This window comes from Setaria italica, chromosome IX (genome assembly GCF_000263155.2).
Source record: "Setaria italica strain Yugu1 chromosome IX, Setaria_italica_v2.0, whole genome shotgun sequence".
NCBI classification, from domain to species: Eukaryota; Viridiplantae; Streptophyta; class Magnoliopsida; order Poales; family Poaceae; genus Setaria; species Setaria italica.
Genome location: NC_028458.1, coordinates 32179839 through 32207143, shown reverse-complemented (window position 1 = coordinate 32207143; position 27305 = coordinate 32179839). Strand labels below are relative to the sequence as shown.

Genomic DNA, 27305 nt, shown 5'->3' with positions numbered 1-27305 from the left:
GACACAGCAGCAAAACTCCGGTGTTCTAACAAAAAACACTCTTCCATTGCGCTGAATCAGAATGTTCCTTTTTACTACCACATTTCTCTCAACAGTATTTCCTTTTGGGAAAAATTAATAAAAATGGTATCTCTCCCAACTAGATCCTGTGACAATGACACGATGTTTCGCGTATTCAGGAGCATTAAACAATAGAAAATTCATGCAAGAATTGGGAGGAATTCTGCCGGGATGCACCTGAATTAGCTTGTTACATTAAGAAGAGAATTGCATGTATGGCAGGGCTCATTCTTTTTGTCAAAAGTTTGATGAATTCTCACACTCTGATTTTGCCTTCCATAAGATGATTGTGATGTTCCATCTCATTATATGGATCGGATATGTATATTCAGTATTATAAAATGTTGTCAGAGTCTATCCAATAACTGATCACATATTTATTATTTTGTACACCTAAAGATTTTTATAAACTTGATTGAGTTTATCAGCCTGGATTTTTATGAGACATTCATGTTTGGGCATGAAAATCTTCTCCAATGCCATTGGAACAACTTGCATTTTAGGTTACACTCGATTCCTTGCAAATTAGGTGCAAGGTGATTGGATTGGTAGACCCAGCAGAATAGTGAGTTGCCAAAGACAAGAGAGGATGGGAGTGGCGGATCGATGAGAAGATGGGTCTGAGTTGGAGGTGGTGAGCAGATTAGGGTAACATCACATAGGCTTATGGGCAAAAGAAAAACTCTCGTTGTGGCTTGGAATGCAAGAATTTTTTTACCAAACCCTATAAGAATAAAATTATTTTCCTAAAATTATTATGAAATAATTATTGCATCTGAAATGGGTGCTACATGTGAAGACAGTGTGGTGAGAAGATCTCAGCCGTTGAACATCCATCCAATGGACAGCACGTTAAGCTAGGACTTTTAGGGACATCACTCAAGTGATCCACATACTTTACCCCAAAAAAGCGAAGTACTCCTACATTGCCCCACTTATAATGTCCAGGCAGAGCACACTTTCTTCGTATGCTCCCAGCTGACATGTATGTCCCACGAGCAGCCCCTCCTTTCCCCAAGATTTTTCACCCCATCTTTTCACCCTCCTTTCGTTTTCTTTTCTGATGAACCCAAATAAAATAAAGGTAGAGAGAGGCCGGGCATGAAAAGGAAGGGCGCGCTGGGTTTCTTTATGCCCCAGCTGCTGGAGTGCTGTCTCCCCGCGCCACCCCGGGCGTCCCTCCATATATACGGCGCCACCCCCTCCCCTGCTATTCACACTGCTCCAACCAGCAAGCACCACCGCACACACAAGCCCATCAGTGAGAGTAGAGCTAGCGAGCGAGCGAGCTCAAAGGCGCGCGCACTAGCTTAGCTAGCCAGCAAGAAAAGAATGGCGGCTGGTGGTGGCGTTGGCGGCGTCGCCGACGAGAAGGCCCCCGAGGCGTTCGGGCTGAGCCGGCACGTGGCGGAAGCGGAGATGGAGGAGCAGCACGGCGGCAGCGGCGAGTCCAGCGTCAAGTCCAAGCTCTCCGGCTTCCTGTGGCACGGCGGGTCGGCGTACGACGCCTGGTTCAGCTGCGCCTCCAACCAGGTATGCATATACTAGTAGCTTAGCTCTTGTGTTTTTGCACGAACTGAACAATAATACTCACCGAAGCGCGACATGGCTGGATTGGATTGCACACAGGTCGCCCAGGTGCTGCTGACGCTGCCCTACTCGTTCGCGCAGCTGGGTATGCTGAGCGGCATCCTGTTCCAGCTCTTCTACGGCCTGCTGGGCAGCTGGACGGCGTACCTGATCAGCATCCTGTACCTGGAGTACCGCACCCGTCGGGAGCGCGACAAGGTGGACTTCCGGAACCACGTGATCCAGTGGTTCGAGGTGCTGGACGGCCTCCTTGGCCGGCACTGGCGCAACGCCGGGCTCGCCTTCAACTGCACCTTCCTGCTCTTCGGGTCGGTGATCCAGCTCATCGGCTGCGCCAGCAACATCTACTACGTCAACGACCGGCTCGACAAGCGGACCTGGACCTACATCTTCGGCGCCTGCTGCGCCACCACCGTCTTCATCCCCTCCTTCCACAACTACCGGGTCTGGTCATTCCTCGGCCTCGTCATGACCACCTACACCGCCTGGTACATCGCCGTCGCCTCGCTCGTCAACGGCCAGGTCGAGGGGGTCACGCACTCGGGCCCGACCAGGATCGTCCTCTACTTCACCGGCGCTACCAACATCCTCTACACCTTCGGGGGACACGCCGTCACAGTGTAAGCTGCTATTGCTTCATCTTCATGCTCCTAGTTTCATACTGGTCCCCACATGTTTAATTAGGTATAATTAATTACTAATACAGTTAATTAGTCGTGGTTAACCGAAAGTAGCTAGCTAGAGTGCCCTAGTAAAGTACTCCTACTCCTACAACGGTCACTGGTAGCGTGCGACGTGCGTGCGCGCACGCTAGCTAGCTGTGGCACTGCATCGACCAGCATGCATGCGAATGATGCGGGACCCATGTGTTTCTTGGGGACCACTCGCTGGTAGACATGCATGGCGACCATGCCGTAGCCCCAGAGAACACGCAGCCGCACGGGGGCGCCATGGGCCACGGTGATTAATTAGTCGCAGAAGATAAGTTACTATTAGCTGATCTCTGAGTCTGAGGCCGGCCAAAGTACAAGAGTCCAAATATGAACTGATGGTGTAGTTGTTTGAACAGCTAGCATATCCGTGCATGGTCTTCAGGCGCTCAAGTTCACTATCATACATGCATGTGTACACGTAGTTCCCCTTTGTGACATCAACTGCGAAGGTTTCCAGAGAGAGAATTGTAGCTGCCTCGTGGTAGTATTCCCTAGAGCAATAGACGCACAGAGCTAGCTAGCACACAGCAGTGAGCCAGTGACTCACTGAACAAGTGGGCCCCCTGGCCCTTGCTGCTTCTTTTCACCGCCTGCTTCGACAGGCCCCCAACAAGGACAAGACCGTTGCATGCACCGCCCGCGTGCCCGCGGCCAACCAGCAGTTCCTTCCTTGCACAGACCACAGTTGAGCTGATACATCAATCCATCCATCCCCTGTTGAGCCGGCAAGCTAGCTCTAGGGGGCCGTACCGAGACCCATGCACCGAGAGGCATGATTGTCCCACCGACACTTGGGCCCCACCCCGGCACGAGGCACCATGACACCGTGCTTTGGCAAGCCCGAAACACCCACCTTGTTTGCTTCTCCTTTGTCCTGCTCTCGACGACCCATGCATGTGCATATATATATATGCCATGTAGTACTTGTCACTAACAATGTGCATGATGATCCATGGTCGTCGTTGCAGGCTTGCAGCAAGGGCTGATCCTGGCCGTTCAAATACAATTAACTGACGCAGTGACGCTATATATGTAATGATGATGTGCAAATAATTTTCTACAGGGAGATCATGCACGCGATGTGGCGGCCGCAGAAGTTCAAGTCCATCTACCTGCTGGCGACGGTGTACGTGCTGACGCTGACCCTGCCCTCCGCCGCCGCCGCGTACTGGGCGTTCGGCGACGCGCTGCTCACCCACTCCAACGCGCTGGCGCTGCTGCCGCGCACTGCGTTCCGCGACGCCGCCGTGGTGCTCATGCTCATCCACCAGTTCATCACCTTCGGCTTCGCCTGCACCCCGCTCTACTTCGTCTGGGAGAAGCTCATCGGCCTCCACGACTGCCGCAGCCTCTGCAAGCGCGCCGCCGCCAGGCTCCCCGTCGTCGTGCCCATCTGGTTCCTCGCCATCATCTTCCCCTTCTTCGGGCCCATCAACTCCGCCGTCGGCTCCCTCCTCGTCAGCTTCACCGTCTACATCATCCCGGCGCTCGCGCACATGGTCACCTTCAGGTCCCCACAGTCGCGGGAGGTACGTGGTGTATAGATTACTTCTCCTTCGTCGTCTCGTCCATATACCGACATACATACTGCACTGCATTTTATATATATATATATATATATCACATATATACATATGTATATAAAAAATCCTATAGTATATAGTAGTACACTGTGCAGCTTTAATTCTTGTCCATGTCGATCTGCATGCAAATGCACGCTGTCTTGATCGACCATCAACTTGACGAGACACTTTCTTGGACGTGCATGGCTACACTGGGGCCCGTGCAAAACAGATAGCTAGTCGCCATTGTCGCAGTCGCAAACAAGGTTGCAGGCGACGATAGACATGTCGAACTGCAGTTTATTTGCTCGGACGGTTCTCCTAGCTGCTACAAAACAGGGCCCACCTGTCCATGACCTGCTGCTGCATCCACAGCCCAATCAGCCTGCATGGAAGCAGGTTGGTGAGGCGCGTCGGTGGCCATGGCCTGTCTTAATAGTTGCACAACACATTGATTGAAGTCCATGCAAACCTGTAGCGAGATCTCGTAGCATCCACAGCTCGATACATACAGTATACCTTTTGTGTAGCATAGTGTATTGTTTAGTATATGTGCATTTCTAGTACTGGCCGGTGCAGTGGTGTCGTGTCACTGAAGGCAAGACAAAACTGCAGCGACAGCAATTCCTTTTCCAACAGCACAAGTGGTGGTGATAATAATAAAACTAGTGTTTTTTAGATAAGGGAAAAAAAGTTCCAGCTTCTACACCCATGGATCATGGATGTATACAGCCTCACACAATACAAGGTAGTACATAGACTACAAACATCATAATCATAAAAAGGAAAAGGTCTTAAACAAAGCAAAAAGGACTGAATGCTAAGCCTCAATACTATAACTGAATTTCCATCCGAAGTCGTTGAAAAGCTCCATAACAGTAGCCTCCATAATACTGCATCCTTTTCTTAACTCATCTCTCTCTTTCTCTTTAAACAGCAATAATGACCACTCCCTGATGCAATAAGTCCCTCTGAAAACAACTTGCAAGGAAGATTTAAGTAAAAGTTCTATTAAAAAACATATCATTCCTACTTAACCAGATAGCCCAACATAGAGCGGCTGCACCGATCCTAAACTTTGATGAAAATCCTTTTAGCCATGATCGAAATAAGTCAGATACAAGGTGGTCGAATATTGAAGTCAATGTAAATGGTATTCCAAAAGAACCGAGCCACATGGCAATCAAAAAAACAAGTGCTGCATTGTGGTGTACTGGTAATAAAACAAGTTTATGTACTGGAAAGCCACACAAGGGGTGCAGAGAGGTGAGCAGGAGCCTTTGTACCTTGTGGTGTCCGGGAGCCCTTGGCATGGACGGAGCAGGCGCCCCATGCAGACATAATTCTGCTTGGGCCTATCCCATGGAAGAGGAGGGAGGACACCAATGATGCGGCCCACCATGGCAGTGGTAGACTACTTGAGAGAGCTTCAGCTCTCAGCAGCAGTCACATCCAAGTCCCTGGCTCACTTTGACATCGATACTTGAGAGAGCTTCAGCTCTCAGCAGCAGTCACATCCAAGTCCCTGGCTCACTTTGACATCGATCATTACAAATATGCATACCCAACTCGAATTTCCCACTTACATATTATGATGTCGATATCTTCTTTTTCATGAAAGCAAACAAGTTCATTTCATGATCTTTTTCTTCACTAGTAGCAGTTGACTGACAGTGGCTGATTGACAATGGTAACTGATGCAGAACGCCGTGGAGCGGCCGCCGAGGTTCGCCGGAGGGTGGACGGGCGCATACGTGATCAACTCCTTCGTGGTGGCGTGGGTGCTGGTGGTCGGCTTCGGCTTCGGCGGCTGGGCCAGCATCACCAACTTCGTTCAGCAGGTCAACACGTTCGGCCTCTTCGCCAAGTGCTACCAGTGCCCGCCTCACCTCACCGCCCCGCCGGCGGCTCCCTTCGCGCCGCCACCCATGGCCCCGGCCCCGGCCATGCTACCGGCGACAGTATTCAACGCCACCGGGTTCTTCCCTCCGGTTCCATCGCCGGCTCCGGCGCCGTCGCCGATGATGAACTTCTTCCTCCGCCACCACCACCACAGGCACCACGGCCGCCACGGCCTCTGATAATATGGTCACCTCACTCAATCCAGCCGGGCCGCCCCGGGCGGATTAGTGATGGATCAGGTTTGCTGTAGTTTTAGCTAGTTGTGTTGAGATCAGCAGCAAGGTTCAAGGTAGCCTTAGTAAAAGTCCTTTGTTCTACTGCATGCCAATCCCTTCATGTTCAGATAAAAAGACAGAGTCTGGCCGATGACAAGAGAGGCTATGTACCGGTAGCATGCACGTCACGCAGAGATGTGATAGGTTTGAAGAGTCGCTTGTCCTGTACCGTGTCCTTGTGTGGAGCTGCTTTCGAGAAAGAAGAAAAAAGAGAAAAGAGAAATGCATGGAATGTTTCTGAGGCAGAGCTCTCTGTTGTTCACGCAGTCGTATGCCGGCCTGCCGTTCTCACTTCTCTTCTCTCTCTTGTCACTGCATCGCTGTGGTAACAATAGTGAATGGTCACACGGGGAATGGTACGGCACTACGGCATGCTTTGGGCCACTCAGAAGTGGTGTGTGCATGAAACACAGTGAGAACTCTGTCCACTAGTGTGTGGGGAACAGTAGCATGAATTCCTATCCATGGAATGCTTTACTGGCTCCCATGGAATGCATGTCTGCACTGTTCTTGGTTGGAGTGCCTAGTAGGCTAGTACAGGGCACATGTGTAGCAATTCAGGGGAGAGGAAACAAAGAATAGCACGAGTCTCGGGCTTTAGATTAAGATTATTACACTTTATTCGAGAAAATAGACATTGGGAAAAGATATGTACAAGCCCACAATGTAAAATCTTTTAAGCTGATATGTACACTCAGCATTTTGAGTACTATCATATTCAAGCACTGGCTCCGGTTCTGCCACACATGACACACCGTAATCGTAATAAGAAAAACATTAATATTAATTATTATCATCTTACCGAAATCTAAATTCTGAAAATTAAGTAACTTTCTTGTTTCCACCAAGATACGCTGTTATCCTTTTTTGTTATCAGCTTGTCTTTTCTGTAGTACAAGGCCTTACCCAACACTACACTGGGCCCAGGTCCATTTGCCGTAGGTGGAGGAAAGACCTCATGGGTCAGACTAGACCGGGCTCCAATTCAGCCCATAGTTCTTATGGCGTTTTCTAGGCCTCCTTTGGAATGGAGAAATATTGTAGGATTTTCAGAGGATTCAATTCCTGAAAGAACAGAATATATATATGTATATATATATATATATATATATGTATGTATGTATGTACATGCCCTATGAAACAACAGAATATCACCCAATATTCCTTTGAAACTTCTATGTGATAGGCTATTTCAAAGGTATTTGGAGCAAACTAAATACGAGATACAACAGCATGCATTTCTTGCTTTGTGCCTGCGTTTTCTGAAATTTTCCTATGCAGCATTCAAACGTTACTTCAGACTACGCAGCAGTTCCAATTCCCACAAGGTTCCAAGTATGGAAGTACCAGGCCAGTCGGCCAGTCCAATCATGTGTTTTTTTTTTCATTCATGGTTTCGTAAATCCTATGTTCCGAAGAGGCCATTATATCTAAATATCTATATTCCACACTTATCAAATACCTCATTTCATTGAACACTATCCAGTACCGGTTTCAGAAGGTGGTTTCTTACAAAACTATGTTGCTCAATTGTTGAATCTCTAAGAATGATATATTAATATATTTTCTTTCGTCCCTAGCTACAAGATAAACCAGGTCTCTTGACCCGAAAAGAACTTATATGTAATTGAAAACTTGGGAGGAATCTTTAGGACTTGGATAAGCTCTACTGTCTTTTTTGTTTATGCAATGTGATTCTTTCTCGATAAGGCGTAAGGTGGTTGTTGACGCCCAAAAGTGGTAGGTTTGGGAGAATCGGATTAGATTTGTTCAGACCAGTCTCCCAACCGGTCAGACCGGTTTGGGGAGTTCCCAAAATGCAAATTGGACTTCACCATGGTGTAGCTATCGTCGAGAAGATCAAAATTCATAAATGGAACGTCCGATTATGACTTTGGATGAGAGAGTTATGCCCTCGGGAAGATCAGCACCATGTGCAGACAGGTCAGACCGATTGACCAAACCGGTCAAACTGGTTAGATCAAAGTACTCCAAATGAAGATTTGACTCCACCATTGTGTAGATCTCGTCGAGTAGATCAAGATTCATATATAAAACGTCCAATTTGGAGTTCGGATGAGGAAGATACGACCTTTGCAAGATCTGCACCCGAGCAGACCAGTTGCCCACGCCGGTCTGACCGGTCTGGATCTGTAATCCAAGTAGGAGTTGTAATTTGACACGATTTGTATTAGGGTTTCGACTCCTACATGGATAAGACCTTCCCTCCCTATAAATATAAGGGGATTCGGTCGATTGAGGATAACAGAACCCAATCGACAAAAACTAATCTACTATTTTATATCTTTTCCTTTATTCTTTGCCCAAGCTTTTCCAATCTACTACTTGCTGTTCCTCCTTCGTCTCTACGTCGATTGAGGGTGCTCTAGGCCTGCCGATCTTAGGGCAACCCTGCGTGCGCCTACCCCGACGGGATCCTTCCCGGGCGAGCGTTCGAAGGTCTACTGCTAGCTTTTCGGCAAACCAGTCTGACCGGTCCATCAAACCAGTCTGACCGGCCTGTGCAGAGGCGCTGCATCGAGCTCCTCCGCGCGCTGCACGTTTGAGTGCATTCGTGTGTTGGCCCAAAAAAAACATCAACAGTAGTAGTGTGGAAGAACATAGTACTACCCTCTGTTTTCTCTTCAAAGATGTTCCCATCCATTTCTTGTTACAAATGCAGACCCGTTTGGAACTGAAGAAAGCTTTTAAAGGATTAGATTCCATTTAGAAGATTTTGTTTGTTCGGGAAAAAAACTGAAGTGAACTAACGGTAGAAATCAATAGTTTTCTTTAGTTCAAAAGTCTTTGCGTGTTTGGAAAAAAAATTTAAAGTGAACTACGGTAGAAAGCAACTAGAGGCTATTATGAATAGGTACAACAGTTACACATGTTCATACGGAATATTCGAGAAAGGATTTTTGAAATTGCTATAAAAGTCTTACATATTTATGAGACACTTGGTGTGTGTGTTAGGAGTCTTGCAAATTAAAGATATGAAATTTGTGAAAAGTTGGGGAAAACCAAGGAACACCATGTTGCGCTGCCATTTTGCAAGCATTTGACAGTGTACAAATAAGACCTGTACATTAGTTGAACAATCATCTATTCACTCCTGAATCCTGATACATGAACCGGTTGAAGTTTCCTCTCTCAAATTTTTTTACGGGAAGTTCCTGTTAAACTTATTAGCCTGCACTTTTTCCCCAAATATGTCAAAGCATCCCCAGCTGAAATTCTCAAATTCCCAAATGAAAATCTTATCCCTTCTGGTTCCTTGGGTTTGGATGTAGATGTTTTTGCTGCCTGAGTGACCGAAGGCGGGGCGGCAGCACGACTTGGCATTTTTGCAGCAGCAAGGTTGGCAAATGGCAACGACTTCAGGGTTTCAGGCCAATACCCTAATTTTTGGGGTTCACACCCTTGGAATTTGCGTCAACACTAGCTTGACCACAGTTAGATTATAGTATAAACAATTAACCTCTGCATGGACCGGGCACTACAAATAACAAGTGCAGCTTCACATCATCACAACAGTCAACAGGAGCAAAAAGACCCAAATTAATCAGGAGAGTTTATCAATCCACCATCCACCAAGATGTCGCAGCTGATCTCTGTTAGCCGCAGCGTGGCTGCGACACTCCTCCTGCTCCTTTCTGCAGCTGCCGCGGCAGAAGCTCAGGCTGGCGCGGCCTGCCACAACGACATTGTCGCCCTGCGGACCACCTGCTACGAGTACGTCCAGGAGGGTGGCCGGGCGGTGCCGCCGTCGTCCAACTGCTGCGCCACCTTGATGGGCCTCACCAACGTCCCCTGCGTCTGCGACTATCTCGGTTCCGACCTCGACATTGACCTGGACAAAGTGTTCTACATCGGCAGGCACTGCGGAGTCGCCATCCCCAGGGCCTGCGGAGGTCAGGTGAAGTGAATACCTTGCCTCGGTGACATGGCCTGTAGGATAGAGCTGATGCTGACATGCTGGTCCGCACACTATTGCAGTCTGCAACTCGAACAGGGCCTGCATCACGTCGGTTTCACTGTGCTGTTCGTTCTTACATGTGGCATTCATCATGGTTGGATAATCTCAGATCAGTTAGACAAGTAGAGGGAATACACCAGAATAGAACAGCACTGCAACTAGCCATGCAATAGGATATCAGATGAAATGCTCAACTGAAAGACTATGCTACAACAGGAACTGCCCAATTCAAAAAAGGGGAATTGTTTGTTGGTATATATACGTGAATTGAAGCCATAGAGAATTACAGGATATACATGTGCGAATTATTGTAAATTTCATTTTATGATTGCTACTGTTGGCGAAACTAGAATATTGAAAATGATGGTATTTTCCTTCTTGTTACAGATGTAAAGCAGGTCTGAGACAGAGAACCAGCTGAATGGAGAAGTTGGCTAACATACGCCAAGGCAGCACGCAATGCTCGGATTAATGAATAAAGTTGGAAAACTTTTAGTTCGATGATGTTCAGATATAAGAAATGTATTGGTGTTCACCTATTTAAAGCTGTAGTTAGCTTTATTCACATAATGTGGTTCTGTATCAATGCCAGATTCAATCTATGGCTCATGAGATGTCTTATTTTCTTCCTACAGTCTGATTTCCTGTTTTCCATTGAACCAGCACAAATGCTTACAGAAAGCACTACGAATACACAATGGAAAATCCAAAAACATTCTCAATGATGTAAATTCATAGGAAAAAAAGTACTGCGAACTCTGTCAAACAAGATGTAAATGGACCAAAAAGTTTCTAGTTTCACAGGTACACCAATGTAGATATGCAGACCCGACATTTTGAGTGCATATAAATGTTTAAGCACAAAAACCTATTCCACTCACTGGTTATAAAAGAAAACAGAACTTAGCCAGTAACACCACCTACTTCCGGCTTTCATATAAAAAGCCATATGAAATCTTGAATCCGGACACTAATTGTAAATAAGTAAAGTTCATTCAAATATGCAAATATTCAGAAAAGTTTAGTCTCACACACCTTACTCTTACCTAAATTTAATTTATGAAAGCTAATTCAAAACCTTTTGATTTAATATGTTTCTACTTGCCCCACCAGGATATGCAATTACGAGGTATGTTAGTGCCCTTCAGGAAATGTTTGTCCAACACAATCAATTGGAAACTGGTCCATTAGGCTAAGGACAAGCAGGGAAAGACCTTATGTTTATAACTTTATATACAAGAATTCAACCCAGATATAGAATGGCAGTTTATACTAACACATCTCATAGAATTATTGTATAGTATATGGATATTCATTTCGTTCTATTGCCTTGTTTATTCTTCTTACAAAACTATGTTATCTGAATTGATAAATCTCTAAGAAAACTATATTTACAACTACGTTTGCTTCTCTTTCTTTAGATGCAGGTTTGGATTGCAATAAAATAGTACTGAAATATGACCAAGGTCCTAGCTCTACATTTGAATATAAAGAAAATTACTTTGAATTGAAAATTAGGCCATCTTTATAAAAGATATGGACTTCACGTCTTTCAAGAGATGGTGATGTGGAAGATGAGTGTTGCCTCTATCTTCTCAATGGTTTTTTCCATCCTAATCTTGTCTTACAAATGCCATTTCAATTTGAATGGAACTATGGCAATGCTTGATTAGAGTCCATCTTGAAATATTATGCATACGAACAACAATTATAAAGTAGCATACATGAGAAAAAGACCTCAAAGAAGCATTTACAGAGGATGTACTTCCTATTAAAGTTTTTTAATATGTGAAATTTGGTGAAACTTGGGAAGTAAGAGGAGTCAAGAAATTCCATTTTCCATTGAAATTTTACATGAAAAAGTTAGGAGTTGCATTTTAACCATGCGCCCTGTGAGACAGAATATATCTAATAAAGCAACCACAACACGTGAATAGTTCTCTTATTTATTTGAAATTTTTCCCAAACATGTTCAGGTCGGGTCCTGTTGGAAGCATCCAATCCACATTCGAGGTTGGTGTACCCTTTTTATCCTTGGATCTCGTTAAGTTGAAGGTGCCCGCCTGAGTGACCCCAGGCTGGGCGGCAGCATGCTTGGCATTGTTCAGCAGCAGGGTAGGAATGCCCTAATTAGGTGGGTCAAGCCTATGTCATTTGCATGAACACTAGCTTTCCCAAGCTCTCAGCCTGAAAAGATGCTCACAAATTTCGCATTGAACCAGTTCTTATAAACTTAAAAACCCCAATTGAATAAATAAACCTCTCCAACAAGAACAAGTCCTTTTTTTTTTTGCGGGTGACAAGAACAAGTCTTCAAGACAAGATACTACAAATACCGAGTGTAACTCCACAATATCGTGCAGCAACAATACACCAATCAAGATGTACCAGCAGATGATGAGCTCCGGTAGCCGCAGTCTGGCTGCAACGCTCCTCCTGCTCCTTGCCGCCGCCGCCACAGCCCAAGCAGCTCCGGCGGCGGGAACAGCCTGCCATAACGACATTGTCGCGCTGCGGAGCACCTGCTACCAGTACGTCCAGGATGACGGTCCCATGGTGCAGCCATCGCCGCATTGCTGTGCCACTGTGAGGGGCATCGCCAACGCTACCTGTGTCTGCGACTACTTCAGCTCCCTCGACCGCATAAACCTGGACAGGGTGTTCTACGTTGCTGGGCAGTGCCACGTCGCCATCCCCTGGAGCTGCGGAGGTGAGTAGCCTGTATTGGATTTGTGAGCTGCCGTGTAGGAACTCGAATGTGGGTGAGGTGAGTTAGCAGCTACACCTGCATGTCGGTGTGGGATCAGTTAAACGTGTACGTAAACAATGATGATGGTCAGATAATTTCGGATCAGTTAGACAATTAGATCGAGAATATACTAAGTAGAATAAAGTTGATCATGGTCGAGAAAAATTTTCGCATCTTCAATTGACTTTTGGAATGCTTAACATATTGAAGTTGAACTGATGATATGTTCCTTTTTGTCACAGACAAAAATCAGGTCTGACAGAATCCGCTGATGGCAGAGGGGCTGCTACACTCAGGACAGCTTGCAATTCTCAAATAAACGAATAAAGTTGGTACTTCTAGTTGCATGATGTTAGAATTGTATGATGTTCACTTATATAGAACTCTAATGAGTTTCATAGTATGGTTCTGTATCAAAGCATGAATCAATAGGCATCTCATTTTTCTCTATTAATTTTAAAAAAAACTTTGTTTCCTTATTAAGGATCCATAGAGATATGTTGTCCCAGCACTTGCGAGTTTATCCTGGCATTTTCACCAGAAATTGACGAGCATACGCATCAATATCTGAAACAAATTCAGAAAAAAAAAACCACTAACTGCTACACATAAGCACGATAGTAGCTGACCGAAAGTTCCTTAATTGAAAAGAATTCAAGAATAAGACCTACAAGCTTCTGGCCGCAAAATGTGCGAGACTATCGCAAACACGACCTCAGCCAATACATTGAGAAAGTTCTAGACGACGGTGCTACTGCAACTCTTAGCGTATGGTTGCATGACCCGAGGAGGACGCCAATAACTTAACCTTGGTGAATCGGAGGATGAAAAGTGGGAGCTCATGACGGAGCGTGTTATACGTAGCATATGCTAGCGCAAGTGTCACTTGGACGGTAGTCACCAGGGTTTTTACACCCAGGCTAGCGAGATTCAAATCCAGGGCCCTTCGATTCAGAAGATGCCCCGCTGGCCATTCGGGTTCTAAGTCAAGGTATCATGGAGGTATTGCACGAAGCACCTTTACATTTGTGAGGAGAATAAAACTATTGACATCATCTAAATGAAACAATGTTTAAAGAGAGATTGGTAATCTTGCCCCTACTGTGAAGTCTAAATGGTGATTTCGCCCTCAATTTTTGAACTTGTGATTTTGCCCCTCTTTTTCGTAGGCGAAGCCTCCGTCTACCCCTGTTTCTAACTATGTTAAGTGATGACTCCTTTAAAAAAAATAAAAAAATAGAAAGAATACTAAACACAATGAGAAAAGACATAACTACCCCTAACCTTATCCATCTCCTATTCTCCTCCCTCGCTCGTTTCTGCTCCAAGCCAGACACCATAGTGCCAGCCAGCTCCATTCCCACGAAACCCTAGGGATGGCCGGTAGCCGGCGACTGGCGGTGTCGGCAGACACCGGACTGGGGGAGGTCAGGCGGAGGCCATCTAGGTGGCGGACCGACAGGAGGTGGTCCCACGCACCGGTAGGAGGTGCACCTGTGCGCACCCGTCTAGCCCAGACGGCAGTGGGAGGAAGCAGCCTGGCCCGAGCACGAGGCGGCGCGGCCCCGAGCGTGCGGGTTGAAGCCCCGACGCTGGGCATGGGCCTAGCGCAGGGGGTGCGGGTTCCAGCCTCAACGCCTCTTTTGCTCCAGCGCGAGCACAAGAAGGAGAGCGAGGGAGAGCGCAACATCATGGAAGAGGCTAGGTAATCCCTGATCTTGAATGTCCCTGTGTGCCATAGATTTCAATTGAAATGGGTCTGTAGGAATGTGCCATACCTATGGTCTTTAGAGCGATTTAGCTAACTTCATATTCGGTGCTGTGATTTGTAGGCTAAATCACAGGGATTTGCAACTTGTTAGAGTTTGTTTGTTTTTCAGCTTGCCTGATGGGGGCCAAAGTTATGGCTGCAGGGTAAAACATTACCACCACAAGTTGTTGATATACATAACTATGGGCTCATGCAGTTAGTTAACTTCATAGCTGAACACTACAAGTGGGGTTCAAAGCAATATATATCTTTGTGGTGTGATTTGGACAATGACTCTATTGAGATAAAATCTGATGAACATCTATATGAATGGTTTGAACTCAATCTAGAGAATGGAGTAGTCCATATTGTTGCCCAGATAAATGATTTTGAGGGCCCATTGTAGTTTTCTCCAACAAAATGTAGGTGCCACCCTTCTCTAAGGAATAGAGTACCCACATATGAGACAGTCCACTACAAGGTTTTGTCACTAATGCGACAAATTTTTTTTTGCAACAGGCGACTTTCGTTGCAATACATAGGGGTTATTATGATAATAGTCCATTTTGGTTGCAATAGTGGTGTCATATTGCCATGTAGCGTTGCGACAACAACTTAGTCGTTGCAATAAGCATGCTATATCGCAACGAATATTTGTTGGTTGTAATTGCGGTGACGTATTGCCACGCTATTTTATAGTGGTGGCAATTAGTTGTCCATATTGCAACGATTATAACACATTGCAATAAGTACTATCGTGCATTGCAAAAGAGTCTTAGATATAGCAACGAACTCAGTGTTGTTGCAAAAGATATCTTGGTTATTACAACGAAAATAGTGTGGTTGCAAAAGAAATCTTGGTTATTGCAATGAAAATATACAATGTTGCAAATGAGTCTTAGATATTGCAACGCTAATATGAATCGTTGCAACTAGTATTAGATATAACAACGAAAATGGTATTGTTGCAAAAGGAATCTTGGTTATAGCAACAAATACTGAAACCGTTACTATACAGGAGGTGCTATAGCAATAGTATATAGTCGTTGCAATATAGGGGAACGCATGGTTGCAATAGATGAGTTTGTGGGTGCCGCCAGCTTGGTAATGTTGCTGGGCCTTTATTTTGGCCCACACATATGGCAGGCCTTTCTTTCACGAGATGAGAGGCCTAATTCTGGTCTATGTCGTCCTAGTGTCGCCTCCCCTCCTTCTTCGCACGACTCCTCCCCTCCACTTCTCCTCGCATGATGCTGCCGCACAATCGCCACCTGCCGTCGTCTTCCCTAGCACGTGAGTTGCCGAGTGCCAAGGAAGAGTCCCCTTGTTAGTCTTCCATATTCTCGTTGCCTCACCTCCTTCTTTGCACGACTCCTCCCCTTTGTCGCACGGTCGCCACCTGCCGTACGTCGTCTTCCGATCCCTAGCTCGCGAGTTGCCGAGTGCTAAGGAATTGAAGGGTCCCCTTGTTAGTCCTCTATGATCTCTCGACGCGCGGGATGACACGGGCGTTGTCCGATTCCATCCTCTCAATGCAAGGTATAAAATCTCGCAATTAATTAATTAATTAATGTGCATGCTGAAAAACTTGAGTTATTCAATTGTTAGTACATATATTCATTCAGTTTTTATAATACTAGTTGATAGTAATAATACCGATGGAGGAACCTATATTTTTTGCAGGTTATTCAGGATTTGTATAGTAGTATACTAGAAGCCTGTGCTTAAAATATTATTAGTTAGATTTTTTGCAATATGGCACATGAACATGAGGATCGTAGTTGGATGGAATTGTCACATACAGATGCTGCGTGACAAAACGGAGTTGCTAAATTCATTGAAGATACCTTTGATGCTGGCCCCTTACCAGGACAGACTATGCCCTGTCCATGTAGATGATGTCGTCACATGCCATATCAAAATAAAGAAGTTGTTGAGTTGCAATTGAATACCAGAGGGTTCGATCCGCATTACATAAAACAGCATCATACTGGCAGATCTGCTAAACATGTTGTTATGAACGATGATGATCGGGACATTTGTGAAGGTGAAGAAGGTGATCATGATGATGATGTGTCATCCACTAAACTGCTTTCGTCGCTAATTAGTGGTGCCATACATGATGAAATTAGAGGTGATCAGGAGCCAAATGAGTTAGCAAGAAAATTTTTTGAGTTAATGGAAGAAGCTAGGAAAGAACTGTACCCAGGTTGCGAGGAGGCTACCCAAATATCTTTTATTGTTAGGCTATATCAGATTAAGTGCATGTTCGGTATTAGCAACAATGCTCTAGAGCAAGTACTGTTATTATTCTGCCATGTGCTCCCCAAGGACCATTGTGTCCTATATAGCCTGGACAAAGTTTGAAAGGTAGTTTGAGACCTTGGACTGGACTACCAAAAGATTCATGCTTGTGCTAATGACTGTGTGTTATTCCATGGAGAAGAGTACGAGAAGCTGAACGCATATCCAAAATGTGGGGAGAGTAGGTGGAAAGATACATATTTAGAGTGTGGTGGTGATGGCACTGGTGGAGTAAATAAGAAGCTCTTACCTCGTAAGATACTTAGGTATTTTCCACTTATTCCTCGACTGCAGAGATTATATATGAACGAGACCACATCGGCGCATATGCTTTGGCACAAGGAAGAATTGGTTGAAGATGGTAAAGTGCGGCACCCAGCTAACTCAAAGCCATGGAGGCACGTAGATGCCAAGTATACTGCATTTGCAAGTGATCCACATAATGTTAGGCTGGGACTTGCATCGGATGGCTTCAATCCATTTGGGATATTGAATGTGACTTACACTACATGGCCAGTGATTCTGATTCCTTATAACCTGCCTCCTTGGTTGTGCTTCAAACAATCCTATTGGATGATGTCGATGCTAATTCCTGGGCCTAAATCTCCAGGAATTAACATTGATATATATTTGCATCCTCTGATCGATGAGCTTAAAGAGCTATGGGACAATGGAGTTGATACTTGGGATGCGGAAAAAAAAGGAAAATTTTACTCTGCGTGCAATGCTACTTTGGACAATTAATGATTTTCTTGCATATGCGATGTTGTCTGGTTGGAGCACAAAAGGTAGGTTTGCTTGTCCTTATTGTCACAAGGATATCGATTACTTGTGGCTAAAATATGGTTCAAAGCATTGCTACATGGGCCATCGTCGTTTCTTGCCTACGGACCACAGGTGGCGGAGGAACAAGTTGAGCTTCAATAACAAGGTAGAAATGAGGGCGGCTCCAGTGCCCCTGAGTGGTGCAGAAGTAGTGGACCAATACAAGACTTTCGAGCAAGTCACTTTTGGAGCGACTATTTCGAGGAAGTGGAAGCAACACGATGAAGATAATAGATGGCACAACTGGAGGAAGAAGAGTATTTTCTTTGACCTTCCTTACTGGGATTCTTTGCTTATATGCCATAATCTCGATGTGATGCATATTGAGAAGAATATATGTGAGAGCTTGCTAGGGACTCTGCTTGATTTGGCTAGTAAAAGTAAGGATGGTGAGAAGGCTAGACTCGATATGCAAAATTGGGTATAAGGCTGGATCAACATCTATTGTTCGACGATAAAGGAAAATACACTTTGCCACCAGAATTGTACAAGTTAGGTGATGACCAGAAGAAAATTCTGTGTAATTTTCTTCATGGTGTTAAGATGCCCGATGTTTGTGCCTCAAATATCAAGAGATGTGTTGATGTCAATGGTTTTAAGGTTGCTCGACTTAAAATTCATGACTACCATGTTATATTACAAAAACTTTTACCCTTGGTGGTGCGCCAAATATTGCATGAGCAAGTAGTGATCCCATTGATCAAGCTTAGCAGATTTTTTTAGTTCGGTATGTTCAAAGGAGCTTGAGGAAACCGAGATGAAAGAACTTACCAAATCGATTGCAGAGACCCTTTATAGGCTTGGGATGATATTCCCTCCATCATTTTTTGATATTATGATGTACTTACCTGTTCATATTGTTTGGGAGGCAGAACTCGGGGGCTCTATTTCCTATATATGGATGTACCCAGTTGAGAGGTACCTACGTACCCTCAAAGGCTATGTGAGGAACAAAGCGTACCCAGAGGGTTCAATAGCAAAGGGGTACATCTCAGAGGAGTGCCTTACATTCTGTTCTCGGTTCTTTGAAGGTGTTAGTACAAAGCTGAATCGACCAGAGCGACAAGAAAGGAGCACTGTTAGTGAACCACCTGCTGGTCTAAGTGTATTTGTGAGCATGGACTTCACTAGAAAGAAAGGTAGTCATCATAGGCACAATATGGAGATACCTTCTCCTGATGACTTGTGCAGGATGAGGTACTACATAATATCCAACTGTGATGAGGCCACTCCATGGATAAAGTAAGCTTCATGTAATCCTTTTTTTTATATTGTGTTCAATATCTTCATTGTTTCATCAGTTTGCACATGGACAAATTGAGGAAAACCGACACACATAATGTTGATAGTTGGCACAAGGCTCAATTTTTACATTGGTTCGAGCGTAAAGTGAGTCATATATATTTCTGTTTAATTTTATTCATCACACTTGAATATATATGTTTGTAACATATCTTCCAAAATTTTCTGAGTGTAGATCAGGAACCTACATGCAGAGGGAAAAGCAGATGGAATGATTTACTCTCTGTCTCGTGGTCCAGAACAAATAGTTACTTTGAGGAGCAGGTGTTCCATCAATGGGTATTTCTTCCGGACATCAGATGTAGAGAAAAATCTATCAACATAGAACAGTGGTGTTATCGTCAAGGGCAGTGGTGGCATGGAATGGTATGGAGTGATTAAAAAAATCATCACCCTTTATTTTGCTAAACAACATGAAGTCACATTGTTCGAGTGTGATTCGTATGATGTTCCTGCACCAAATAAGAGCAAATCCAGAGGGTACAGTAAAGACAAATTTGGGATTATCGATATTAATACCACTCAGTTTCACTACTCAGATGATCCATACATCCTAGCAACACAAGCGGAGCAAGTGTGTTATGTGAAAGGCGGGAAGAAAGGTACTAAATGGTGCAGTGTCCTCAAAATGAAACCTAGGACCTTGTTTGCAATGTCGGAAGTAGAGGACAGTGTTGGTGATACAAATGTGGACTTAGTTATCACAGGAGTGGAACAAATGAATGTTGAGGACCATCAGGAGGCTTTGACAAACTGGATTAGGCAAGATGTGCAAGGGTTATCTGGTGATGCATCTGTACTTCAAAAGGTGGTGCCCATGCCTGAACCGGATCATGCAGAAATACCAGAAGATGAAGATGATTCAGATGACGCCTACATTGGTGATGGAGTTGTTGCTCCAGTCAATATACCTGGAGAAGATGAAGATATTTTCTTTGTGTAATTTGGAGTTGCAAAGTTTACTTCGTGAACTAATATCCATTTGATTCTAGAAAACATTAAGACGAAGATGATTCTGATGACGCCTACATTGGTGATGAACTTTATCAAATGCTAAACTAGACGAGATAGAGCTCCCATACATAAAAATTACTTAATTCATACAAACTGGGTCGAGTTTGATATAGTAGGTGCATGACTCTCATGTTACCAAAATAAACTTGGTGAATGCCTCTATCATGATGCAAAAATAAAGAAGAGGCATCCATGACATGATCAACTAACATAACTCTTATAACTAAGAGTACTGATACTTCTACATCAACAAGGACTAAGCTACTCCCTCCTCCACATTAGTCGTCCTTGCCTTCCAGAATGTAGAAATGGCCCTTTTGCAGCTTGCGCTTGATAGCAACGCGAAGCTCTTCTGCCATCTCTCGCACCTGACATTTAAGAAGGGGGTTACTTAGCATGTGAAAATGATAAACTGACTAATAGATAAACCAAAACAACACATAATAGAAACCAATTGATGATTAACTTAAAGGGTCGGAACATCACCTGCCTATAAGATAGCTCAGGTCCATCGTTCAGCTCATCATCGCTCCCATGAGTGAATATCATTGTACAACATCTTTGGGAAAACGACCTTCGTTACAGGGAAAATAGGGTCACAAAACTAATTAAAGTGTTGCTCAGTTTTAATAGGATCATAACATAGCAACACATAGTGTTAGAACTTATTCAAAATAAAGAACACATACTACTTTGAGACTTGCTGGCATGTCTGGCCAGTCATATTGGATGTCACGCTCGTCCTCGGAGGGAGTAGACTCGGTGAAGATGTGGCGGGCTCGGACTGGGTCGTGTGTCCTGCTTACTCGCGCCTACCAGGAGATCGCAAAGTTTAACATGTCACCGAATCATGAAATGAAATATATGGTATACTAAATCTAATTTTCCTGCATCACCTCCTTAGGGATCGAGCGCCTCGGCCGAGCCTTGGTGGAGGTGCCAAGTCCCTTCTTCTTGAATCACCTGGTGGCTTTGTCACGTAGCTGCCTACTAGAGTTGTGCATCTTCTTGCAGTGAGCCGTGGTGGGAAGGGACACGGAGCAGAGGGAGCGAGGCGCACGCGCGGGATTGCGATGGGATGTGTTGGGGGAGATAGATTTCGCATTGAAAGGGGGCGGAGAAGAAGGGGCCATAAGTGAACTCTGGAAGCGGGAGTCCACATCGCCAGCAGTTTTGTAGGCCAGATATCACTGACGTGTGGGCCTGGTGGCGAATGGGCCCACTCAGCAGTGACAGGAGTGGCAGGGGACAATGAGTAGATTTTGTTTCTAAAAGCGTAGAGTACTTTCATGGTGGGTCCAGCTCTTCGCGTGCACATTCAGGAACCGAGTGCACATTCGGGAACCAAGTTGGAGGAGGGAAAGGAAAGAATTGGTGGTAAATGGCTGCATGCCGGCGTCAACCCAATTTTCGGCAAAAATAAAAACAAAATGGAAAAAGGGGTGGATGATTTCGAATTCTGAAAACGTTAAACGTGTTTAGATTTCGCATTTGTTGTCCAAATCCGTTGATTCTTTTTTTCCAACTAGTGGAAGTGCACGTGCGCACGCACGTGATAAAAAAAGATTACATACAAGTGTCAATAAATAATAGCATTCTATTAATTCAAGAGTAAAAGGAAGATATGCAAAACTGAAACTTTGGAAAAAAACAACTGAACGCTCCTAGTGACACCTCCCGTAGTCCTCGCACAAGGAACCCTCGCTGATTCCTTCGACATTAGCTTTGTTGTTCCTCATATTGCCGCACATCCCGAAGAGCTTCCCCACGTTCCTCTGCAAGAACTCGAAGTCATCCACTTGATGGCGATAATCGACTTCAACCTTCCAATCCAGAGCTTGCAATTGACGCTTGATGCCATCAATGGCGTCGAAGAGGTAGTGGATGTTGTTCCTGCAAGCGGTACAACACGTACGATCATGCTCCTCCGGTTCTGGCCCATCATCTTCTAGAACTTTCTCTTTGCCCTTTCCTTGACGGCGTTCATTTTCCTCCTTTCTTTTCTTCTGAAAAGAGGCCCAATCCCAGTACCTGTTGGAATCTTCTTCTTCGTCATAGTCCTCCCAGTCGCTATCAACTCCATAGTCCGCCGACAGCTGGTACTCGGGCGTCTCCTCCTCATCACTTGAATAGACAATGAACTTGCGAGAATTGCGATGGACCATTGCCGGAGATTTGGGAAGAGGATTGCACCTCTTCACCTTCATTCGAATGGGGGCGGCAGCAGCCACCAGAGGAGGCTGGGCCAATCGGCCTAGCAAATGCAGCCTGATCGGCCTAGCCTCTGCCTTGGCCGCCAGCTGCTCCATCTTCTTCTCCATGTTTCTCGATGCCTCCATTGCTTCTTTTTCTCCAATCTCCATGTGAAATTCTAGCTTCTATTTTCCTTAGTTATATACACTCAAATGTCTTGGCCAAGGAGCCACACGTTTCCATAATCTCATTCGCACCTTCCCCACAAAATAAGATTCCATGTATCGTTGTTACCGATCGGTTAATAAGAGAGGACTAATTAGTAAATAGTCTATGTTTAATACTCATGATTAGTATCTAAACATTCTATATGATAGGGGCTAAAGTTTATCCCGAGGATCCAAACACCCATCCAGTCTATGTTTAATAATCCTAATTATTGGTATCTAAACATTCGATGTCCGACTGGTCGTCATTGAATTGATGCGGCGCATTTGCTTGTTCATGTTGGGAAGTTATTGCTTTTTTGTGCCTGGTATTTTTTATCGCAGGTGGGACCTGCATGACAGCCGCTCTGGTGAAAGCGGTAACTGAAAAATCTCAGCCTTGGTTACTGTTCCCGTGCACGGTCGCTTGCCATACCTTAGAATCGGCGGCGTGTTATATGCCCTATGGTCGGCGATGTTTTCCATAGCGTGTGAAAGAGGCATCTCTTCGCTTTCTTTTCGGCAATTTCCAAGGCAACCGCGGCATTTGTCAATAACTCCTCGCGCTCACTCCGCTCAATCACCTCTCCATTTCGCCAACAAGGGTTTTCTTGCCCCCAGTCGCCCCCTTCCAGCGCTCCCCTCCATCTCCTTCCATCGGCGAGATACCTCTGCAGTGTCCATGGTGGCGAGGAGGCCTTGCTGGTCGTTGTCAGATCTACCTATCGAGGTGTTCATTGACATCGTTGGCCACCTCGCTGTGACTTCGGACAACCCCTTGGAGGACCTCCGCAGACTACGGGCTACCTGCAGGCTCATGCTCCGCGCGTGCGGTGATCGCGCCATGAGGGTGTCATTTCTCTAGTCCTGGGAGAAAATGTCGTGGAGTCAATCTAGCAGAATGCACACCCTGCTCCATCATTTGGTTGCTTTGGAGAACCCAGAGGCTTGCCTCATCACTGCGATGAAGGACTTTTTTTGGGAAACGCGGCCCCCTCCAGCCATTCCTCCACTAGCACTCCCGCGCTACCGTGAGCGGGCTTAATGTGGTTGCTTATCTCTACGCCCTATTCCTGTACAGGAACAACGGCAGCGCCACGGACGACGACATCGCCAGGATGTACATCCGGCGCATGGAGGGTGAGGGCGAAGATGGAGCAGCGGCGCAGGTGAGTACCGGCTCAATGAAGCTGGGCAATTTAGGCTGTCAGGAACACCGCGAGGAGGTCTACAACTACGTGTGGTGCTATACCTGGCGCAAGCGTAGCGATCCGCTGCCGCCAACACCGGTTCGTGGTGATTTCCCGTGCATTGGAGGCACGTGCGGCAAGGCTAAGAGCTGGCCCCAAATCAGGCTGTTTTGCAGCGAGGGTTGCAGGATACGCTACGAAATTGCTATCTTCGTGAGCAAAATCTGAATCTGTATCTCTTTGTATGCAGTTGTGATTTAGCTTAGCCGTTGTGTTTCCTTTGCTTTCACTTGGTGATGTCGAGGAATGGTTTGCTAAACTTGTAGTGATCGTTGGAACTACATAAATATCGTTAATGATGATCGATATCCAATATAATGTGTTACCAGCTTGTGCGAAAGGGTCTAATTATTAAAAGTCCGAACACGGCCATTAAAAGTGCGAGTGGAGAGTTGTGCGAGTGGAGTTCAGAGCGGAAGGGAACTGGAATGGAAGGGTCTCGACGGGACGTGATTGAGATGAATAGGTGGGAACCCCATGTCAACCGCAGGGGTCAAAGTGGAAACCAAAAATGGGCGGCTTCTCTTCCTGTTCGCTCTGAACCGAGTGCACTGTGCGCATTCGAGAAACTCCACCCCTCCCATGGCGGTTCCCAAGGTAGACGCATTCGGCAGTTATGTAGGCCAGATATCACTGACGTGTGGGCCTAGTAGGGAATGGGCCCACTCGGCAGTGACACGAGTCAACTTGCAGATGAGACACATCAAGGAAGGGAAGGGGACAATGAGTACATTTTGTTTCTAAAAGCGTACTCCCTTTGTCACTTGGCTAATCCTAGTGGGAGTTTCATAGAGGTTTCATGCACGTTAATTAGAGTGCCATGTCAGCATTTCTGATGATGTGGCAGTGAGTTAATGAGGTGAGAGGTAAGAGGGATTTCATTTAGATGAAACCCTGTATGCACAGTTACCAACACAGTTTTGTCTTGCATGTAGTGCATATGAAACTACTACACCATGAAATTTTCGCATTTGTTGTCCAAATTAGGTGATTCTTTTTTCCAATTTCTCGAAAACCTTTTTCTTTTCACGTGGTTTCATTTACATTGTGTTACCCGACCCATTGTATTAACATTTTGTCATTTCTTCAATATTTACTTTCTCTAGAACGAACGGACCTTTTTCGAATGTGTCCAAGGTACTAGGGGCATATGAATAGGCAAGTTGGAATCTATTATGGTTAAATGTGTATCATATATATGGCATATCATATAGGTGTATCATGTTCAATGTCACACCTTCTTTTCCTTGAGGTGATTTCATGTGGGGGCTAAGACAATGTTTCGGTGCAAATTGGTAATCGATCTCCTCAAGGACATATTTATCGCACAAACCATCTTTTTGCAGGTTGACATCTTTACCTAGGTTTGAGTTCGTGACACCAAGATACACTTATCTTTGTATTTGTATTTGCATTGTGATAAACCAAGCTAGTGATATACACTTACCTTTGTTTTTGTGATAGCATATCCACTCATGCACATTGTGGTAGGACATAAGGAAATATATATTGGAATTGTATAAACCTAAATTGGCAAAAAATTTGTACTAAAAAACTTGTAAATTTAAAAATGAAGGAATATAAATTGAAATAAAATGCAGAAAAAATGTGTTGCAACCCTGAAACGAACCGAAGCCTACGAGTCCCGGGTGGCAACACTACATGACGAACATTGGTCATTGAGTGTGGGCCGCCCGTGTCAGCGGCTCATCGGTTAGGAGTCGAAGATGATGGGTCCTGAGCGACAATTAAAACGCGACGGAGGGAGTATATAACGCCCCCACCATTGCCTAAGGGCAGCGTATCCCTCGGCCCCCTACTACTGCTTCGTCAAAAAACGACCAACCCTCGTCGCAATGCCTAGCCGGTTGCCAACTACGTGGGCGATGCTGAACCCCTCCTCCTCTGCACCTCGGCCCCCCAACGCCTCCACCGCCGTCCTTGCCTCGCTCCCTGACACCTCCGCCGCCGTCGTCGCCCCGCCCCCCGATGCCTTCACCCCCATCGTCGCCTCCGCCACAGTCATCGTTCGACTCGGAGTACCTTGAGGACGATTCCGATAGGGAGACGACGGAGGAATCGGAAGAGGAGGTTCATCATTTTGATCCAGTGCATTCGGCCGTCTTGAACTCGTTGGAGATGGCCTAGCAGGAAGCGGAGGACCGGCGCAACCGCACCAAAGCGGTGGACATGAACGACTTGCTCCTCAAACGCGGCCGCGAGTTCTCCCTCCAAGATGAGGCCAAGGAGGAGGACACCACACGGAGGAGGGCGCTGGAGATGGTACGCCGCTGGCGCCAGAATGCCTGGAGGAAACGGGAAGAGAAGGCGGCGGCGGCTCAGCTGAAGGATCACCAGAAGGGAGGCGGGAGTAGCAGCAGCGGGCGCCGTTATTAGTATAATAATTAGTTCTTATTTATCTATATGTCCGATCCTGTGTAATGATCTAGTAATGAAAAAATCGTGGAATCCTTGTTTGATCTATAATTCCTTTCTATTGCCAAATTGGTTTATTTCTATGGTTCTTTTTTGGATAAACTTTTTATTTTAAATGGCCTTGTACATAATTTTTCATAGAGGTTTCATGCACATTAATTAGGGTGCCATGTCAGCATTTTTGATGATGTCAGAGTGAGTTAATGAGGAGAGAGGTAAGAGGGGTTTCATCTAGATGAGACCATGTATGCACATTTACCAACACAGTTTGTGTCTTGCATGTAGTGCATATGAAACTAGACCATGAAATTTTGCATTGTAGAGGTAGTTTCAAACACATTTTCATTTTCATGTTGCTTATGTAGCTATCTTGGAAACATCAAAATGAAACTCTCCATTGTGGTTAGCCTTTAATGTTTACTGTATTGCTATCACGGTTAGCACGATGAACATCGCTAGTTTCGAGGTACCCACCGAGACATTCCAGCTTGGTAGGCAAGCTATGCTGCAGCTTCTGATGCTGCGACAGCAGGTTAATTGGCCTAGCAGTAGCAAGTGTAGCAGCCAAACAAGTCATGATGCAACCGTAGAACTGCCCGATGCGTGGCACGCTGTCCTTTGAGTGATTATGTGTCCCCGCTTTGCGCCTAGGCCCTGCAACTCCCCAGCCACATTGGTTGATCGCGTGGTTGCCACGAAGAGCCGCCCTTTTACCTAGGAGTACAGCGGCTGCTTGCGCCGGTTCCCAACGCAGGCGCCTTCTCTTCTGAGGGGTGCCTGTTTAATGCAGCGTCAGTTCCACCCATGCACACACCCTTACGCCCTCATGCCTGGCCCCCACCTTCGGCCGCCATTGCACCATCACATGTCCCGTCACCTCCTTCCACCACGCCCCCTTTGATTTCCTTCCATCTTAGCCTCCTCCATCGCTCCAGCGCGCGTGTTCATGGCGGCGAACAGGCAACAACCATCGCTGGAAACGCTCCCTACGGAGGTGTTCACTGTGATCGCCATCCACCTCGTTGCGACCCCGGACTAGCCCATGGAGGACCTCGGCAGGCTACGGGCGACTTGCACGGTCATGCACCGCGTGTGTGGCCAGCGCGCCGTCGGATGGCGCGTGGCACTGCTCCGGTGCTGGGAGGAGATGCAGTGGAACCAGCCGGGTAGGTACTACTCCCTACTCCGTCTACTG

At 45.8% G+C, this 27305-nt stretch overlaps 3 protein-coding genes across 4 annotated transcripts; all 3 read left to right on the top strand.

Moving 5' to 3' along the window:
- Window positions 1-1269: 1269 nt before the first annotated feature.
- LOC101770275 (auxin transporter-like protein 3) lies at window positions 1270-6349 on the top strand. Its single transcript, XM_004983335.3, has 4 exons — window positions 1270-1593; window positions 1690-2270; window positions 3427-3892; window positions 5629-6349. The coding sequence occupies exons 1-4, from the start codon at window positions 1393-1395 to the stop codon at window positions 6004-6006; spliced, it is 1626 nt and encodes a 541-aa protein (XP_004983392.1). The 5' UTR covers window positions 1270-1392; the 3' UTR covers window positions 6007-6349.
- A 3235-nt stretch (window positions 6350-9584) lies between these two features.
- LOC101769472 lies at window positions 9585-10823 on the top strand. Of its 2 annotated transcripts, none has more exons than XM_022829626.1 (2): window positions 9585-10016; window positions 10469-10823. In XM_022829626.1, exons 1-2 carry the CDS (start codon window positions 9701-9703, stop codon window positions 10483-10485), a joined length of 333 nt encoding a protein of 110 aa, XP_022685361.1. In that variant the 5' UTR covers window positions 9585-9700; the 3' UTR covers window positions 10486-10823. The 2 variants fall into 2 exon arrangements, with proteins under 2 accessions (XP_022685361.1, XP_004983390.1); XM_004983333.2 differs by having other exon boundaries at window positions 9625-10021.
- Window positions 10824-12368: 1545 nt separating this feature from the next.
- Window positions 12369-13279, top strand: LOC101769066. The gene is made up of 2 exons (XM_004983332.1): window positions 12369-12791; window positions 13073-13279. Exons 1-2 carry the CDS (start codon window positions 12464-12466, stop codon window positions 13087-13089), a joined length of 345 nt encoding a protein of 114 aa, XP_004983389.1. The 5' UTR covers window positions 12369-12463; the 3' UTR covers window positions 13090-13279.
- Window positions 13280-27305: the final 14026 nt, after the last annotated feature.

Bases quoted from the DNA above. Each gene is read 5' to 3' on its own strand.
- LOC101770275 (XM_004983335.3), top strand. From the start codon at position 1,393: ATGGCGGCTGGTGGTGGCGTTGGCGGCGTCGCCGACGAGAAGGCCCCC. The intron at 1,594-1,689 runs GTATGCATATAC...GATTGCACACAG, and splicing joins TCAGCTGCGCCTCCAACCAG to GTCGCCCAGGTGCTGCTGAC. The intron at 2,271-3,426 runs GTAAGCTGCTAT...AATTTTCTACAG, and splicing joins GGGGGACACGCCGTCACAGT to GGAGATCATGCACGCGATGT.
- LOC101769472 (XM_022829626.1), top strand. From the start codon at position 9,701: ATGTCGCAGCTGATCTCTGTTAGCCGCAGCGTGGCTGCGACACTCCTC.
- LOC101769066 (XM_004983332.1), top strand. From the start codon at position 12,464: ATGTACCAGCAGATGATGAGCTCCGGTAGCCGCAGTCTGGCTGCAACG.